The sequence below is a fragment of the Prionailurus viverrinus genome, chromosome E2, assembly GCF_022837055.1.
Source record: "Prionailurus viverrinus isolate Anna chromosome E2, UM_Priviv_1.0, whole genome shotgun sequence".
Classification (NCBI taxonomy): domain Eukaryota; kingdom Metazoa; phylum Chordata; class Mammalia; order Carnivora; family Felidae; genus Prionailurus; species Prionailurus viverrinus.
The window spans coordinates 45,032,566-45,051,355 of record NC_062575.1 but is presented as its reverse complement, the minus strand read 5'-3'; the positions used below and the strand labels follow the sequence as shown (position 1 = coordinate 45,051,355).

The window sequence follows — 18,790 nt, the reverse complement described above, 5'->3', positions numbered from 1 at the left end:
GCCGGGCAAGGGGCACTTGGTAGACCTCTTTACTTGCTGTCGGAGCAGCTGGGGATTCATGATGCTCCGGACCTGTCGTGCGCTCTGTTCCCAGGCTGGGCCCTCCACTGGAGGCTGGCAGGCCCTAAACTTTGATGGTGGGGCTTTTCACCTCAAGGGCACGGGAGAGCTGACACGGGCTTTGCTGGTGTTACGGCTGTGTGCCTGGCCCCCTCTGGTCACACATGGCCTGGCGGTGAGCAGTGACCCTGGGGACGGGCCTGGGGGGTCCCCAGGGCTGGATTCTGAGCCCTTGCTCTGTGTCACTCCAGCTCCAGGCCTGGTCTCAGCGGCTCCTGGGCTCCCGGCTCTCGGGCGCGCTTCTCCGAGCATCTGTCTACGGGCAGTTTGTAGCTGGTGAGACAGCAGAGGAGGTGAGGGGCTGCGTCCGGCAGCTCCAGGCCCTGGGCCTCCGGCCCCTGCTGGCCGTGCCCACTGAGGAGGAGCCCGACTCAGCTGTCAAGACTGGGTGAGTAGGGGCCAGGCCCTGGGAGGTTGGCAGGAAGGGGGGTGGCAGGCTCCAGAAGCTAATGCCTGCTGGCTGGGCAGCGAGGCCTGGTATGAGGAGAACCTCAGTGCTATGCTTCGGTGTGTGGACCTGTCACGAGGCCTCCTGGAGACCCCTGGCCCGACTGGGAACATCCTTATGCAGCTGAAGGTGACGGCGCTGACCAGCACTCGGCTCTGTGTAAGGGACAGACCGGATGGGGGAGGGGGGTATGGCTGCCTACCAGGTCCTCCTCACCACTCCACCCACTACCCTATTCCAGAAGGAGCTAACCACGTGGATCAGAAGACCAGGGGCTTCCTTGGAGCTGAGTCCTGAGAGGCTGGCAGAAGCCATGGACTCTGGGCAGGTAAAGACCTCAGGCTGGGGGAGAATGGATGGTTGGTGGGGAATGTGGGGGGAGCGGAGTTCTCTGCACTTGGATGTAGCAACCACCTGTAAGCAGGATATTCAAACTATGTAGCTATTGCTACTCCCCAGGCTTAGAATAATCAGAATAAGTATGCTATAGCCCTGGGGTCTGGTCGGAAGAGATGGAATATGGGTCATCTGGGGGTCTTAGGGAGGGGCCTGGGGGCTGGAAGTTCTCAGAGGAGGGAGTGAGATAGTGGCTCTTTACCAACTAGAAGAAAGTAATCAGTATTTGGTCAATCAATTCAGCTATGCTATGTGCTGAATGGCTGGGAGTTGTGATTAGGCCAGTGGGGTTTTGGTTAATTCATTCATTCCTTTCTTTTTATTTGCATACACTATTTTTACCCTCCCTGCCATTGGCATCTGGCTTCGTGATGAACAGAGGGGCCCTCCTCCTCCCTGGGTCACTTGCTTTCCTTGGCATCCCTAAGAGCATCACACCTGGTTTTCCTTTTTCATCTCTGCTGGCTCATTCTCCATCCTTTTGGGCTCTTCTCTGCCTGTCTCTTAAATATGGAGGTTCCCCAAGGCTAGGTCCTGGCTCCCTCCTCCTTACTCCTTAATCCCTTCAATGGGGCCTTCTTACCCACCCTATAGCCTCAGTTTCCCCAGTCTGTACTAATGAGGCCCACGTTTATCTCCAGCCCTAGCTTTTTCCCTGAGCCCCTGGATATCCTCCAGACCCCTCACACCTAGCAGGTCCTACCCTGGCTTGAGTGTCTCGCCAAGGCTGCTGCCCTTCCTGTCCCCATCTCAGAGACATCCCCCTACCATCCCATGTCTCAGATTTGAGTCCCTACCCTCCCTGGTCTCCACAGTACAATTCACAACTGTCCTGTTCACTGTCATATCCTCAGCCCCTGGCACCTAGACGAGATATGATAAGTAGATGTTAAATAGATGGATAAATGGAGCAAGTGATTTTTAAGTAATAAATTAATAGCGAAGAACTTACTGATCACTCACAATGCACCACACACTCTCCTAAGTGGCTCATATATGTTTGAAGGAAATGTTTACCCTGCCTGTGAGTGGGTATATAGAGTGATGGTTAAGAACTCAGGGTTTGAAGGTGCCTGAGTGGCCCTGTCAAGTTAAGCATCCAACTCTTGATTTCAGCTCAGGTCATTATTTCATAGTTCGTGAAATTGAGCCCCAAGTCAGGCTCTGTGCTGTTAGCATGGAGCCTGCTTTGGATTCTCTCTCTCCCTTTCTCTCTGCCTCTCCCCAACTTGCTCTCTCTCTCTCTCTTTCTCTCTCAAAATAAATAAATAAACTTAAAAAAAAAAAGAACTCAGGGTTTGAGGAAGCCGTGTGGCTTTGGACAAGTGGTCTCGCCTCTCTGTGCTTCAGTTTCCCTCTCTGTAAAATGGGGGATGATAACAGTCCCTACTTCAGGGAGGTGAAGATTACGGGAGTTAAATTCTTGGTGAGGTGTGTGAAATAGCACCAGGCACCTCGCAGGATCTCGATGAGGGTGGCCATCGCATACAGCGAGTTTTGCCAGTTTACCCCAGAACTCCCCCGAGACTCTGCCCTCAATTCTCCGATTGAGGAAAAGATGACTGGGCAGGTGCCCCATCTCTTCCCTCCTTCTGGAGAGTTTTCTCCACTAAGATCCGGGGGAGGTTTGCCATGTTCTCACAGCGCAATTCTGGGGGAGTTCCATTAGCGGACTTAGGCCTACATCTCCATGTGGATTCTGTTGGATATAATAGAACTAAGTCCCACCTGTTCCTCCTTCTTTAACTTCCCAATTTCTTTGAACTCACCTGGACTCCTTGCGTCACCCGCGGCTCACATTGACCCTTGGAATCTCAATAACAAGATCGTAAGTTAGGGACAAATATTATTTCTACATTACAGATGTGTTAATTCCCTGAATGTTTATTGACCACCTACCATGTGCCAGGTGCTGTGCTCCTCCAGGGGTGGAGGGTGGAGGGGACGATGACCAAGACAAACTCCCTGTCCTTGCTGGTCAGGGAGAGGCAAGAGACACTCAATAATTAAAACCAAAGCCGATACGGAACACGTGTCAGTAGGCATCATAGGGAATAGTAAGGCTGAGGAAGGAGAAAGGAAAGCCCCACATCGGGAGCTGCAAATTTGAACCAGGGAAAACCTCTCTGAGAAGGTGACATTGAAACAAAGACCTGGAGGAGAGGTGGGAGCGAGGTAAGTGGACATCTAGGGGAAGAGTGTTTCCCACAGTAGGAACAGCCAGAGCAAAGGCCCTGAGGCAGGAAGGTGCCAGGCGTGTTGCAAGAATAGCAGGGAGGCGAGTGTGCCTGGAAGGCAGTGAGCTCGGAGAGCTGAGGAGAGGAAAGCAGAGGGGCCGGATGGGTGGAGCCTTGTGGGCTGCAGTGAGGCTCTGGCCTTAGATGAGGATACTGAGGTCCTAAGAGACCTAATACAAGGCAACACTTAATGGCACTTACTATGACCTAGCTACTTATGCACTTTCTATGTGTTAATTCCTAGTTACCTCACTCACCAACCTTCAGTCTTCTCCCTGGAAAATGGAGCTTGGAATAACCATCTACTGGGATCGTTGTGAAGATTATATCAATAAGCTAGTATATGAAGTCATTTATTACAAATTGTTTAAAAATTTTTAATGTTTATTTTTTTATTAAAAAATTTTAATGTTTTAATTTATTTTTGAGAGAGAGACACACAGAGTGAGAGCAGGGGAGGGGCAGACAGAGATGGAGACACAGAATCCAAAGCAGGCTCCAGGCTCCGAGCTGACAGCACAGAGCCCAATGCGGGGCTCGAACCCATGAATGACGAGATCGTGACCCGAGCTGAAGTCGGATGCTTAACTGACTGAGCCACCCAGCCGCCCCATATATATATATATATTTTTTAGAGAGACGGTGCTAGCGGTGGAGGGGCAGAGAGGGGGTGAGAATCTTAAGCAGGCTCTGTGCTCAGCCTACAACCTGACAAGGGGCTCGATCTCACAACTCTGAGATCATGACCTGAGCCAAAATCAAGAGTCGGATACTTAACCGGCTGAGCCACGCAGACACCCCGGAAATCACTTATTATTATAATGACAACATATATTGAGCGCTTATCATGCGCTGGGCCCCTCCCATTCTTCTGTCAAGGCACACTCCACACAGCAACTCCATGAGGTAGGTGCCATTATCGTCTAATCATTGAAAAAATAGACAACAAATGAGGCCCAGAGAGGTTATACCACTCATCCAAGGCCATACAGTAAGTGGTGGAACCAGGATTCAAACCCAGATCCTGGGTTCTTGACCACTTTATTTCCCTCAATAAATAGTATCCGTGTGATACAGCTACTTTTCATATTTCTAACGATTTCTAAACAGTTTTCCCTTCTCGGTGGTGGGGGAGAGGAGACGTAGGCCCTGGAAGGATCCAGTAACCCGAGCCATTCTCGCCTCCCCTCCTGCTCCCCCAGGACCTTCAGGTCTCCTGCCTCAACGCCGAGCAAAACCGGCATCTCCAGGCTTCTCTGGGCCGCTTGCACCGGGTAGTACAGGTAACATCTTCTGTGGCTTGGCCCCACGACACCTCCTGGGCACCCTGACGTCTGACCACGGCCTCTCTCACCGTCAGCACGCCCGGGCCCAGCATGTGAGGCTCCTGGTGGACGCTGAGTACACCTTCCTGAACCCTGCGCTCTCTCTGCTGGTGGATGCCCTGGCCATGCGCTGGAACAGCCCCGGCGAAGGCGGGCCCTGGGTGTGGAACACTTACCAGGCCTATCTGCAGGTGTGTGGCACGCTCTGGGGGACGGAGGGTGGGGGTCCCGATGTCCTGACCCGAAGCTGCCGGGGTCCTCCGCCAGGACACACATGAGCGGCTGAGGCTGGCTGCCGAGGCCGCTGACAGGGCTGGCCTGGCCTTCGGAGTGAAGTTGGTACGAGGGGCATATCTGGACAAGGAGAGAGCGATGGCTCGGCACCAAGGGACAGAAGACCCCACTCAGCCTGACTATGAGGCTACCAATCAGAGGTAGGACTGGGCCAGACAGGCCCCTGAGATAAATGATAACCTCTAACCTCTCATCAGAGCGCACTACATGATGCTGAGCTTCCTGTGTATGTCCATGTATTACTTCCTCTCCCTGGTTTAGGACATCGTCCCTTCCCACCCTGAACAGCAGCCTCCTCTTCGGGCTCCCTGCATCCTCCTTTGTCCCTCCCCCTCCCCAGTCTGTTCCCTACCGGCAGCCAGAGGGAGTCTATTAATATTGAAGTCAAATCCTGTCCCTCTTCAGTTCAAAACCCTTCCATGGCTCCCACTGCACCTCAAAAACCCCAAATCCTTAAAGCAGCCCACAGCTCCCTCATGATCTGAGCTTGTCACCTCTCTGACTTCTCTTCCTCCCACTCTGCTCCTCACTCACTGCACTCCAGCCACACTGGCCTCCTCGATGATCCACAGGGCCTTTGCACTTCCTGTTCCCACTGCCTAGAATGTTCTCCCTCCACACAGCTGCATGGCTCAATCCCTCACCTCCTTACGTCTTTACTTACTGGTACCTTCTCAGGGACCTTCCCTGCCCTCCCTATCAAAAACTAGAACGCCCACACCTACTCTCTTCCTGAATTTATTTTTCTCTTTAGCCCTTACTTACTGGCATCTGAGGTTCTATACACTTTCGTATTCAATTGCATATTGTCTGTCTCCCCGCTCTCTGGAGTGCGGGCTTGGGAGGGCAGGGGTTTCTGTTTGGTTCATTGCTGAACACCCAGTGCTTAGAATCATGCCTTCTACATGGTAGCTTCTGTACAGGTCTGTTCAAAACATAAAAAAACAACCCCAAGAAGTAGGTACTATTATTATTACCCCCCACTTCAGAGGGAGGAACCCAGGCACGGAGAGACGGAATCACTTACCCAAGGTCACATAGCTCGTAAGTAGCAGGGCCATGTTTTGAACCCAGCAGGCTGGCCCTACAACCTGCATTCTTACTCACCTCCAATCATAGTGTGCTGGGAGCAAAGTACGGGTGAGCTCCTTGGGCCCCCATCCCAGGACCCTAGGAAGGAGGAAATTGTTCCTTTACCACATACTTTCTGATCACCTAATTTAGATCAGGACCTGTGCTGGACCCTGGTCCCAGTATCAACCAAGGTGGTCCCCAGGCCCTGTCTGTGTAAAGCTTACAAAGTCTACCTCCATTTCACATTGGATCCAGAAGAGGTTTCTAGAGATGCAGAGACTGACCCAAGTTTACAAGGCAAGTGGTCAAGCCATGGCTGGAACTGAGGTTTGCCTCCAAGGCCCGTGAGGGCTCCTACATACGGTTGTGCCCCACAGGCTTAATCACTGGCACCATTATTATTTCTTTTTACTAAGATATAATTCATATACCATAAAATCCACCAGTTTAAAGTATACAATTCAGTGGATTTTAGTATAGTCACAAGGTTGTGCAACCATCGCCACTAATTCCAGAACATTTCATCACCCCCCAAAAGAAACCCTGCATCCATCAGCAGCAGTCACTCCCCATTCCTCTAATCTTTCTGTCTCTGTGGATTTGCATATTCTGGACATTCCCTATCAACGGAGTCGTAGAATGTATGGCCTTTCGTGCCTGGCCCCTTTCACTTAGCATAATGTTTTCAGGGTTGTTGGAACCATGTTGTTGGATGAATCAGTACTTCATTCCCTCATACGTCCAAATAATATTCCACTGTATGGACGTACCACATTTTGTTTGGCCACTCATCAGCTGACAGACATTTGGATCGCTTCCACTTCGGGCCATTGTGACTAGTGCTGCTGTGAACATTCCTGAGCACATTTTTTGTGCAAATATACACTTCCAATTCGCTTGAAAGCTCAATCCTCTAGGAGTGGAATCACTGGGTTATACAGTAACTCCCTGTTTAACTTTGTGAGGAACTGCCAGATGGTTTTCCAAAGCTGCTGCACCTTTTTACATTCACACATTATACGTTCTGAATACATAATAAATTTGCGTGATTAAAAATCACAATGATTCAAAAATGAATACGGGCATACCTCACTTCCACCCAAATTCCCATCTCATTTGGGAGGCTCCTCGCCCTCCACGGGTAACCACTTTTGTTAGTTTGTTACACATTTCCTAAGGTCCTTTATGCATAAACAGGCAAACACAAAGGTTTTGTGTGTCAGTGCACGAAAGGTATCATGCCTGCACACCGCTCCCTGTTTTTCCACTCAACTGCTTATTTTAAAGGAAGAACAGTCTAGTGATAATAGATCCAGGCCCCGAAGCATCAGACAGCCTGGGTTGAAATCCCAGCCCAGCCACTTCTAGCTGTGTGACCTGGGGGCAAGCTTCAGTCTTCCCCTCTGTAAAATGGAAATAACCAGAACGTCTACCTCATGGAGCTGACCTGAGAGTCAGAAGAGTGAATGTATGTGTGTCAGGCAGGACCCCAGAGGAAACGGAATTCCAAGCAAAGGGCTTTAACTACAAAGAAACGTAGTAAAATGCACTCTCTTTATAGAGAATAGGAATATTGAGGGAGCCTGGAACCTACAACAGCATGAGGCTCTTAGGGCCCTTGTGCCGTAGCTGAGGAAGAGGGGCCACCCTAGAGGAGATGTGGCCACCCACAGAGCAGACAGGGTGAGCCAGGGAGGGGGCTGAGGGGTGAACTACCCCAAGCTCTCTCTCCTCCCACCTTCCGATCTCCTGCCCATTACACCATGGGTGATACAGGCCATAAACGTCAGTTTCCTGGGTAGGGGGCAGAGGAGGTCAGAGGACAGATCTGGCAGTCTGTCCAACTCAACTAGCCTAGTACATGAAGTCCTTAGGGTAGCGCTTGGCCTGCAGCAAGCTGGGAAAGCACTTGCCAGTCCTCTTACCTTTCCATATCAGTGCCCAAGAGGGTCCTCATCCCTTCTCACGGCTGCCCGGCCCTCCACTCTCCATTGTGTGCCACCATTCGTTTCCGCCAGTCTCCACTTACAGACAGTTGGGTTATTGCTACTCGTGTTCTGTAGATAATGCTGCAGTGAATGACCTTAGGTAAATTTCATCTTGTGCACGTGATGTGGCCCTTTGCTGTGAGACTGCCATTGTGCCAGGGGCTTTGACACCCTCATCTTACTCCATCCTCAGCAGCGCTGTTAGGTGAACTTGAATTGTTACAGGAGAGGAAAAAGGCTCAGAGAAGGGCTAACCCTTGCGCCTGGTGCAGGTGGAATGGAGGGACTTTCTGACTCCAGAGTACTTGCCCTTAGGCACCCCACCTCCCAAGGACAGGAGCCCTTAGTCCCTGGGGACTGACCCTTAATCAGCGGGTGCCATAAGCTGAAAAGATCATCTCCCTTCAGCTATAGCCGCTGTCTGGAGCTGATGCTGACCCATGTGTCCCACCGTGGCCCCATGTGCCACCTCATGGTGGCTTCCCACAATGAGGAATCTGTTCGCCAGGCAACCAAGCGGTATGTAGAAGAATGGAAATAGGTACCCACAAGAAGGCCCCCTTCCTTCCTCTCCCTTGCTCACATGCCAGGGTGGGCAGAGGGGTGGGTGGTGGATGTGGAATAGGGGGAGGAACGGTGAGGGGCCAGTAGGTCCCCAGGGGTTCTAGGGAGGCTGTTCAGACTAAACAAGACATTGCTCCTTATTTGCTGGGGCATAGAGAGGTCTGAGGGTCCCAGGGAAGGAGGTGAGACTCACTGGAGAGCTTTCCAGGGGCTTGAGAGCAGTGGTTATCTATCACTGGGTTTGGAAGTACTTCAAAATTCTAGTAACTGAAACAGCCATATGACTGCATAATGGCTGCTTTCAGCTCTGAACCCAGCCACTGTCTGACTTGACGATGTGGCCTTGTTTGTAGCATGTGGGAGCTGGGCATTCCTTTGGATGGGCCCGTCTGTTTTGGACAACTTCTTGGGATGTGTGACCACGTCTCCTTAGCATTAGGTATGTGAATGGGCCCTTCTCCCCATACCCGACCACCATGCCCCACCCAGTCCTAGGCCTCATTCCCTCCCAACCACATCCCTTCTCGCATTCCCAACCAATGCCTGGCCAGCCTCCCATCCAGACCCTTCCGGATACATCTGTTGTTCCCATTATCTGAAGGCCTTGCCTGCCTCTCTCTGAGTCTGCTGTCTGTTGGTTTTGTTGGTGCTTGATCATGGTGTCTTATTTCCTGTGTGCTTTGTTATCTTTCCTGTGTTGTTCCCCTGGGTCTGAGACCAGAAGATTTATGTTTTCTTCTGCAGGCACTAAGGGGTACAAAACCACTTTACCCTAAATTCAGAGCTTGAGGTTTCTTGAGGCATCTCAGTGATGCAACTTTTAGCTACGAATATGTGAGAGGGCTGATCCAAGGCCTCAGTCTCTCAGAGATGGGTTTCTGTTTTCTTCTGTGCTCCACTTACGGTCAAGGCCATCATTCCCTGTGAGTGGGGGAAGGTGGGAGGGTTGACTTCTGGTTAGCTCTTACACGGAGGGTGCAGCTTGATTTGGGGGAGTTCCCCATTACAACTCTCACCCTGGTCAGGCTCTGGGCCTCGATCTCTGCACCCCCTCAATTCTGCAAAGTCATCAAATAGCAGCTCACTTTTGCCTTCAGGGTGGAAGGACTTCCTGTGCATCCCTTCCCTTCGGGTGCTCACTTTCTCTTAATTTTGGATTAGTAAGCTCCTTACTCTTTTGGCAGTATTTTTATAACTTTAAGATTTTCTAAATGTTCACTGCAGGATTTCTAGTTTTCTAAGTGGGAGATTTTATCCAACTCACCTAGTCTGCCATGTTCTCCGAAATGAAAGTCTCTGTTCCAGATGGGGCCTCACCCCAAACAGGTGTTCATACCCTGCCAACACTCTCCCCACAGGGCAGGCCGGCTATGCTGTGTATAAGTCCATCCCTTATGGTTCCCTGGAGGAGGTGATCCCCTACCTGATCCGGAGGGCCCAGGAGAACCGGAGTGTGCTGCATGGTGCCCGCAGGGAACAGAAGCTGCTCAGCCAAGAACTTCGGAGGAGGCTGCTGGGGCGGGGCCTGAGGGTTCCCCATTAGCACCCCCAGGAGTCCTGTGGTTAATAAAGATCCTGAGAGCTATTGCCCAGGCCGCTGTCCTGCACTGAAGCCGCCTCCTTGGGGAAGGACTAATCTCAACCTCAGTCAGCCCATGCTAGGGAGACCTTTAGCTGACCCTGGAGCACAGCAAGGGCATTGATCAAAGACTTACGATGCCTCTCCCTAACCCCAAGGCAGCCTATCTTGCAATGGGCCTGGGATCAGTCAAGTAACTGATGTGGGTGCTTTCTTAACTCCAGTGGATGTCCAGATAAAGAGTAGACTTTGAGGTACTGCATCAAGAGGCCGGGAGGGGCAGAGGGAAGAGGCAAACCACTCATTCACTTGGTAAGCATTTACTGAGGCTCCTTCTGAGCTACACTCTGAGGTGAACAAGGCTGAGGACACAACAGTGCCGAAGACAACTCTGCAGGCCCTGCCTCACAGAGCTTAGTCAGTAGTGGTAGACAGATCCGTCTTCACGCAATGACAGCCTGGTGGATCAAGAGGGCTTCCCAGAGAATTCATAAGACTAACCAAGTGAATGCTGAGCAGAGCATTCAAAAGCAAGGGCATATGCATAGACAGAAAAGTGTGGAGCAGATGGGGGAGTGGGGAGACAGGGATGGAAGGGTAGGCAGGCCAGGTGATGCCATCTTTGATGCCAGACTTCAGGGCTTGGACTCCGTCCCAGGGGCGTCAGGATGCCCTGGGGAGTCGGGACAGTTTCAGGTAAGGGAGGGACAGAGTTAGGCCTGGCTTAATAAGATTTCCCTGGTGCCATGGAGAGGGTGTACCACAGTGGGGCGACAGGCTGGGAGCCGGAAGGAAGCTGGGGTAAGAAATCCCTGCAGGCAGCTGGAGCATGGCAGGGCTGTAACAAACTGAGGAGGGGGCTGGCTGATGGAAAGGACACTCAGGAGGCTGAGTGGATAGGCCCTCGGCAGACAGACTGGATGGGAGGGAGACATTGCAGGGAGAGGCCCAAGGCTCTGGCTTGAAGAGGGGGGACCCTGAGATGGGGACTGGGGAAGAAATGCAGTTTGGGGAGATATTATGCCAAGCGTGGGACCCAGTGGATGTGAGGGTCCCAGGGGATTCCCAGGGGGAGGTGTCCAGGACACTGCGGGCCCCAGGTTTGGGGCAAAGAGATGAGGCTGGGGCAAGGAAAGGGAGGAAACAGCCCACGGGGTTGGTGAGAAGCGTGGGAAGAAGACAGCCAAGGACAGGGATGAGGAAAGGCCCACCACCTCCAGCAAGTCCTAGGGCAGGCGTAATCAGGGGGTAACGTAGGGCACAGCCCACAGCTCTGGGGTGGACATCGCTTTTTCTTTTCTCGCGTCACTTCAGGGCTGGAGGGGCGCCTCTCAGGGGTGGGGGCTACTGCGCAAGCGCAAATGTGGCGGGAGGGGGCACTGATGCGCATGCGCCGCTGCTTCCCGCTCGCCCGCCAGAGCTAGAGTGCCTGGGTCACGTGGCAGTCACGTAGTGCTTGCTGTGAGAGCCCAACGGTAGGTGCCAAGACCCCTGGGCTGGGCCCTAGGCCCCCAAACCTTCCTAGAGCTTACTGGGCCCTCAGTTCTTGGCCAGACCCGCCCCCAGGCCGCCCTCTCCCTCCTTCCCATCCTTGGTGGCCCGCAGACCCTACCCTTTGTCAGACTCTGGCTCCCAGCCCACAGGCACAGGCCTCAGATCCCCTTCTTCCTCAGTCCCTTCCCCCAGCGCGGAGATCCCAACCCAGCACCCAGAGGTTTCCCTGAACCTCAGTCCACATCCCCGGACCTCAGACCTTCTCCCAGCCCGCAGACCCTGCCCTCAGACTGTCTTCCTCCCATCGATCCCCTTGCATAGCCTAGAGACCCTGCCCCTTCTCAGGTCCCAACCCTCAGGCCCCTCTTCCTCCAGACCCTTTTCCTAACCCCCTAGATTCCTTTCCTACGCTCAGATCCTATCCCTGGAGGTCCTTACACCTCCCTGAGATGGAGTGCCCAGCCCTCAGACTCCCTTAGACCCCAGACCTGCTGGTTGTAGCTCCCAGAGCCCACCCCTTTGCTCCTTCAAACGCCTAACAACAAATCAGACCCCTCCTGACTCCCCTGCCTTTCTCACACTGCCCTCCAGGACTCCCAGCCGGCTCTGTTTTTATTGCCCCCAGAGGTCCTGTCTTCACTTTCTCCTGCCCTCATGAGACCCCCTAGGTGATCCCCACCCAGGAGCTGACTGAGTCCGGAGCCCACAGATGCCCTCCCCGCGCTCTCGATTCCCCGTGGAGCTGGGCTCTGTTAGGGATCCAGAGGCCCAGGTGGGACAACTGCATCGCCTGGCTGTAGCTGGGGGCCCAGGCTGGGGCCTCACGCGGCTCCTGCGCAGAGGTGAGGGTCTGGCTGCTGCAGTTGCCCGTGGGGCAAGATCAGGAGGCAGTACAGAAGGTGTGACTTTAGCTAGCCAGTCAACGGCTGTGTAGCGGGCACCTGTTGTCCATGATGGGGATTTAGGGGTGAAGCTAACTTTCTGGGTCATTTCAAATGGAATCTATGAAGAGAATTTAAGAGAATGGTGAAGATGAGGTAGATACACTGAAAAGGATGGCTTTTTGGATGGGGTGATACTTGTCCCACGTTATAAAAGTTGGTCATGCAAAAACCTGGGGAAGGGCACTTCAGAAGGGTGGAATAGCCATTGCAAAGGCCTTGAAGTCCAAACAGACTGGGTATGTGTAAGTAGCCTTGGAGCGAGGGGGCTCCGAGAGAGGGCTGAAGCTAAGAGTCTGCGGGTGCAGACAGGAAAGGGCCTCAAAAGTAGTGTGTGAATTTTGTTAGATTTTGTTCTGTGTGTGATGGGAAAACATTGGAGTTGTAAGCAGGAAATGAAGGCCTAATTTACAATTTCCATTTTTTCATTGATTTTTGTAAGTTGATTGTGTATCTGGCTACTACTTTCTGAGCTTAAGTAATCGTCGTAATTTTTGGTTCTTTTACATTTTTTGTTACCTGAGGATGGTGACAGTTTGGCCCAGCCCTTTAAACTCGAATTCTTTTTTTTTCTCATGTGAGGTGTTGGCCAGAACCCCTGAACTTTGTTGTGGGTGGATAGCTCTTTCCTTCTTGATATTAAAGGGAATTAACCTGTATTTCTGCATTAAGTGTCGTGCTTACTCTTGGGTTTTGGTTTATAATTTTTATGAAGTGAGGAAGTTCCCATCTATTCTTCGTTTTTGAGATATTCCCCCCACCCCCAGTCATAAGTAGGCATTGAATTTTATCAGGTGCTTTTTCTGTATCTACTGAGTCAAATGTGATTTTTGTTCTTTAATCCATGAATGTCTTTTCCTACGTTGATTTTGTTATGTTGAATCATCCTTGATTTTTGGGAATAAATCTATTGGGTAATCCCTTTTACTTTATTTAGGGGGGTTGCATATATGATCATAAATGGAATTGAAATACACTTTCATTTTTGGTTCTGGAAGTTCATCTGGTTTGGGAATTAAGGTCTTACTAGCTTCATAAAGGGAGCCTTGCCCTCTTTTTCTCTTTTTTTGTTTTTGGATCATCGTGTATAAGATTACCTATACATGGAATGAAATGATTACCACTGTAATGATTATATCATGCAATGAGGTGTGTTTTAAGAAGATCCTTCTGCAGGGCAAGACAAATGCAGAAACCCAGTTAGGATGCCACTGTGGATGCAGTGAATGTGGTATTCGGATGTTCCTAAAGGACCACATTTGGAGGGATTTTGTGACAGAGACCAGGCTGGTTTGGACCAAGTGCATGATTGATTTTAGTCATATCTGCCAAGGACATAGGAGTGCAGGGACAAAGACACCACGCATTTTCCCTCAGTAGGGCTAGGGGCTAGGGCCTAGAGGAAGAAGGGTGAGTCCAGGGTAGCTGGGAGCAGTGGGCGAATGGGCTTCATGTGCGGTTAGTTACCTGTCCGCATGCAGCAGCCACAGCAAGGACGATGGGTGGGGAGAGGAGGCGTTAGCAGGGGGATCTGAGCAGGATGATGGGGGGGAAGGGCTTGGCATAGGCGTGGAGGCGCAGAGGAGGCTGCTACTTGGATTCAGCTCTTAGAAGCAATATTCAAAAATAAACTTGAGAGATTTCCTGATAAGATCCAAAGAGTTTGCTTTTCTTGAAGAACTGGATGCTGGCCACATGGGATGTGTATACATACACTGAATTAAAGCTGGGTAGAGGCTGCCTGCCGTGGACAGTGCTTACTCCTGTGAGCCGGAGTCCCTGAGAAGTCCACCTCCCCCTGGTCCCTGGGTACTTTTGTGTGACTTTACCACTTCTGGGACGGCAGATGGGTGTCAGCGTGGCAGGTAGACATCACCCCTTGTTGCAGCTCTGTGCACTTACTAGTGGTGAGTACTGTGTCGAGGCGAACTCTGAGGCAGAGTCCCCAGTGGCTGGAGGGTGGGGGGTTCCAGGACGTACAGATAGAACCTGGAGTCAAGGGTCACCCAGTCAAGGAGGGACTGCGGGGACTGGAAATTGGCAAAGGTGTTGCCTAGCAGCCCTCAGGATCTCTGCCTCTGGAGTAGAGGGCAGGCACAGTCCTGAGCCTCGCTGTCCCCCAGTTGTCCAGGTCGATGGTGAGAACTCTGCTGGGCAGACGGGGCTCTTCCTTTCGGCGCTGCTGGGCCACAGCTCTGCCGTGCAGCTCCTGCTGACCTTCGGCGCCAACCCTAACCAGTGAGTGGACGGATGGCGGTGCCCCCACGCTCCCAGGTCTCTGAGTCACAGTCCCAGAGGTCCTGGGAGCCAGGGCTTTCTTCCGAAGACACCTGTCTCCCTCAGGACACCCTCCTATCCCCAGTGACCTCCCCCTTGTTCTCTGAATTAACCCCTTCTTGTCCTCCAGTGACTGTTCCCCTTCTCCTGGTATCTCCCATGCTCACGGTGATACTCTCACCTCTCAAAGACCCCACCGTGTCCCCCAAGTGACCCCTCCTGTTCTGATATCCACCTGCCACGTTCCTTTCATCCCTCGGTGATCCCATCCTGCCACCTCTTGTCCCTGTTACACCCTTTTCCTAATCCATTTCTGTCCTCATTGTTCTGCTGCAGCCGCTGCCTCGATGGAAGCACGCCTGTGCACGCAGGTGCCTTCTCGGGCCGCCGCCCGGTGGTGCTGCACCTGTTGCGGGCAGGGGGTGACCTGCGTCTACGTGACCAGCAGGGTCGCACGCCTCGGGACTGGGCAGAGCAGGGTGGTGCCAGGCAGAGCCGGGAGGTGAGCGGCGGCCCAGGTAGGGTGGGGGCGTGTCGAGCCAGCACCCTGATCTGCTTCGGCGCACCCCGCCCCCATCCAGGTGCTGGAGCTGCTAGAGCTATGCCGAGCCCACGTAGCAGCACTGGTGCATGGCGGTGCGTTGGCAGCCAGTGCGTCCCTGGGCCAGCTGCAGGCCGGCTCTGTACACCACCTGTGTGGCTCCCTGTGGTTGCCGCGGCTGCTGCGTGCGGACGGGTAACTATCCACGCGTGAAACCCACTCGCCCGCCGCTCCCAGCTACCCTGGACTCACCGCTGTACTTCCCTTTGCCCCAGGGCACCGAGGCAGGAGCAGACCAGAAGACCCCCCCAGATCCCAGCCTTGGGGTTTGGCCAGGTAAGCGGGAGAGGTTGGGGGAGCAGGGGCCACCCCTGTCCGTTTCTTGCCTCATAGTTTCACTCCCCATCCCCAGCTGAGCAGCCTGTGGCCACTGGGGCTGCTGACGGGCATACCCCTCGCGGACCCCAAGGAGCTGCTGCCAGCCCAGGGCGAGCCCGACCGCACCTACGAGAGCAGCTCCCGCACCCTCATGGCCAAGTGAGAGCTAGCCCCCCCACGCCCCTGCCTAACTGTCCGGCAGAGCTCTGGGAGGTGTCCAGCTCTCCTAACCTCACGAGGAAAGCCCCCTTGTCTCCGACCTGCACTCTTACCACCTCCTCATTCTCTAGCCTCCTGTGGAGGGGCCACCCTGTGACAGCTCGGCAGCTGAAGGTACCGGGAACTCAGCCTGATGTGCTGTTGGCCGACCTTCAACACTGCAGGTACCCCCACCCCCACCCCCAGCCTTGCCCTCAGGCTAGCCCCGTCCCACAGACCAGTCTCCTGCCTGCCTGTCCTACTCAAGTGTTTCACAAACAGAAGGCCAGGAACGTGACAGCCGCCACCGTTATAGTCTTCACCTCCAGGCCAGCGCTGGGCACGGACCCCTCTTACCGGAGTGACCACCCCTCCCCCTGACCGTAAAGTGGCTCCCCGTTCCGCGTGCAGTGTGTTACAGGCCGGTGGTAGGGAGGGTACCACAGGTGGGGTGTGAAGTGGGTGCCGGCCCTGCGAGCCAGGTCTCAGTGTCTCCTCTGTCTGGTGGCTGGTGCAGATCGTCGACCCCTCGCACGCGGTGAGCTGTGCCCAGGGGCAGCCCCCACCGTGCAGGTTGGGGCCTCCTTGTGAGTGGCCTGATCTCCTCCCACCCAGCACCCTGCACCACCCCAACATGTTGCTGCTGATGGCACTGAGCCCCTCGGCGGACCTGTCAGGACTGTGCCTCCTCTTCGAACCCGTGTGGCTGGGCTCCCTGCACGTGGTGCTGCACCCACGGGGACCGAGTCAGGGAGGGCCCCGCACTGTGCCAGGCCTGCCGCCCGGCCACCTGCTGCTGCAGGTGCTGGAGGCCCTGCTGTTCCTGCAGGCCCGCTGGCGTGCTCATGGCGGCCTTAGCTCTCATGCCGTGCAGCTGGTACGGCCAGGCCTGGCCAAGGTGGGCAGCCTGGAGCACGGGCGCCCGCTGCACCGATGCTGGCCGCCGCCCAGGTGAGTGCCTGCCTCACCTGCCCGCCCCTGTGTCCCTGTCCGGTGGCCACTGGCTCACCAGGCCCCTTGGCCTCCGCAGGCCACAGCAGGGCTACCCCCGGGGAGGCCCAGGCCCAGGGCTACCCCCGCCTCCTGAACTGTACCCATGGCTGCCACTTGAGCTCATCTGCGGTGACGTGCCTGCCGCCACCTCAGATCTCTACAGCTTCTGCATCCTGGCCCAGGAGGTCTTCACCGGTCAGTGAGTGATCCTACACCCCGCCCCACGGAGGTACCTGTACTGTTTCGGTCCCCCAGTCATGCTTCCTCACAGGAGAGCTGCCCTGGGCTGGGAGAAAGGGGCCTGAGGTGAAGGCTAAATTGGAGGCAGGTGAGAGCCCGGCCCTGGATCCCCTGGTACCAGCCCCCTACCAGGCCCTGGTTCAGGCTGGGCTGGGCCTAGGGCCCGCTGACCGCTGGGGCAGCCTGCAGAGTACTCGATACCTGCTGCGGGAGGCCATGGCCCAGGTACAGGGCAGGTTGGCAGGGTGGGTGGTAGCCTTGGAGCCTTAGGCAGGACCCACGTCCCGAATACTCAGCCTCCTTCCCCAGGACTCCACTCCTGAGGTGAGCTCCCGGAAGCATTGGCCCACACGGTACCTTTCATCCCAGGGTTCCCTACCAGGTGAGAGGGCAGGGAGTGGGTGGGAGCAGGTGGTGAGCTCAGCTCTGCTCTCCCCATTCCAACCAGCTGGTCTGTCCCCCCAGAGACACTGTACTGTGAGGTGGCTCCCAGAGCCAAGACTATACCCAGGCCTGTGCCCCCTGTGATGCCCCTAGGCCCCTCCCCATGCCAGGTAGGAGCGAGAGCAGGGACATGGAAGACCAAGGGAGCTGTGGGGCACCTGGGCAGGCCCTGCCAGCTCTCTGCCATGGCTCTTTGCAGGCCCCGGAGACTCCTGAGACCCCAGGCCACAGCAGAGTCCAGAGGGGCACAGCCTGGGACTCAGGCAGCAGCTTGACTCTAGGCAGCCTGAGCCCCAGCCCCAGCTTCTACCCAGGCTTCAGCCCCGCAGCCAAGGTCAGCCTGCACCGCTGCCTGGAGCCCAGCTCAACAGTATGGATACCCGCAGGGCCCTGTGCAACCATTCATTTGTTAATCTTTCACCCCTCACCCCAGGTGTCACCAACCCCAATATCCCTGGCTGCCTCCCCTTTGACCAGGGACTCACAGGACACCCCAACTTTCCTGTCACTCACCTGTGCCCCCCTGACCAACACTATTTCACCCAGGGCCCTGTCCTGTGCTCTAGCCATCAGGACTCAGCCTCCCTTCTGGGGACCCAGGGCTCTTTGAAGGAGTTTGAGAGGAAGTGCTCAGTCACGATTCAAGCCCTGCAGGGACTGTGGCGTCACACACACAGGGCTGCCCTGCGGGGCCCCTCTACCGTGTGAGCCTAGCCCCTGCCTGCTGACCCACAAGGAGGCCTCCCACACCCTGGAGGCTGCTGGCAGGGAAGGCCATGAGGGCAGGTGAAGCAGAGGACCCTGAGCCTATCCCCTGCCCCATGCCACCTTCCCGGGCACCCTCCATGGCCACTGGGTGGCAGCTCCAGCCTTTTTCCCCTGCAGGTGCCCAGTCCCGAGCTGATCAAAGGAGATCTCTTCTCCAGCCTGCAGAAGTGAGAAATGGGCCCTGCTGGGGGACCCTGGACCCCTTCCTCATCCCCGGGGTAACCTTGGCTCCACCCCTATCCCACTACTCCCCAGGATGGACCTGCTGGAGGAGGTCATAGCAGAGCTGCAAGGTGGATGCCAACTCGGAGACAAGCCCAGCCTCGACCCCACTCCTGACACACATTCTTAGGGTGCCCATGACTGCCTCCCTGAAGATATCACTGCTCAGAGCCTCCCAGGAGTGACTCCCCATTCAGCACTTGCTGAAATGATAAAGTGATAAAGCAGCCTATCTGTCTCTGCCTCTTTGTTCACTGCATCTGGCTCCA

General features: G+C 54.6%; 2 protein-coding genes across 12 annotated transcripts; both read left to right on the top strand.

Annotated features, from left to right (window-relative positions):
- The first annotated feature begins 58 nt into the window (after nt 1-58).
- PRODH2 (proline dehydrogenase 2) lies at nt 59-9,989 on the top strand. Of its 4 annotated transcripts, XM_047836918.1 has the most exons (10): nt 59-235; nt 312-508; nt 589-727; nt 810-896; nt 4,404-4,484; nt 4,562-4,717; nt 4,794-4,960; nt 8,291-8,401; nt 8,800-8,885; nt 9,805-9,989. In XM_047836918.1, exons 1-10 carry the CDS (start codon nt 59-61, stop codon nt 9,987-9,989), a joined length of 1,386 nt encoding a protein of 461 aa, XP_047692874.1. The 4 variants fall into 4 exon arrangements, with proteins under 4 accessions (XP_047692874.1, XP_047692875.1, XP_047692876.1 ...); XM_047836919.1 differs by lacking the exon at nt 4,562-4,717 and having other exon boundaries at nt 62-235; XM_047836920.1 differs by lacking the exon at nt 8,800-8,885 and having other exon boundaries at nt 62-235; nt 9,805-9,923.
- A 1,463-nt stretch (nt 9,990-11,452) lies between these two features.
- On the top strand, nt 11,453-18,751 carry LOC125153529 (inactive serine/threonine-protein kinase TEX14-like). 8 transcript variants are annotated; one of them, XM_047836766.1, is made up of 16 exons: nt 11,453-11,500; nt 12,179-12,361; nt 14,584-14,698; nt 15,074-15,239; nt 15,319-15,473; nt 15,554-15,614; nt 15,691-15,815; nt 15,947-16,039; nt 16,470-16,805; nt 16,885-17,042; nt 17,119-17,312; nt 17,397-17,469; nt 17,553-17,641; nt 17,731-17,901; nt 18,417-18,466; nt 18,555-18,751. In XM_047836766.1, the coding sequence occupies exons 2-16, from the start codon at nt 12,229-12,231 to the stop codon at nt 18,649-18,651; spliced, it is 2,016 nt and encodes a 671-aa protein (XP_047692722.1). In that variant the 5' UTR covers nt 11,453-11,500; nt 12,179-12,228; the 3' UTR covers nt 18,652-18,751. The 8 variants fall into 8 exon arrangements, 5 of the variants coding, with proteins under 5 accessions (XP_047692722.1, XP_047692721.1, XP_047692719.1 ...); XM_047836765.1 differs by having other exon boundaries at nt 11,470-11,500; nt 12,111-12,361; XR_007147503.1 differs by lacking the exons at nt 11,453-11,500; nt 12,179-12,361 and adding an exon at nt 18,098-18,235 and having other exon boundaries at nt 14,036-14,698; nt 18,555-18,593.
- The last annotated feature ends 39 nt before the right edge of the window (nt 18,752-18,790 follow it).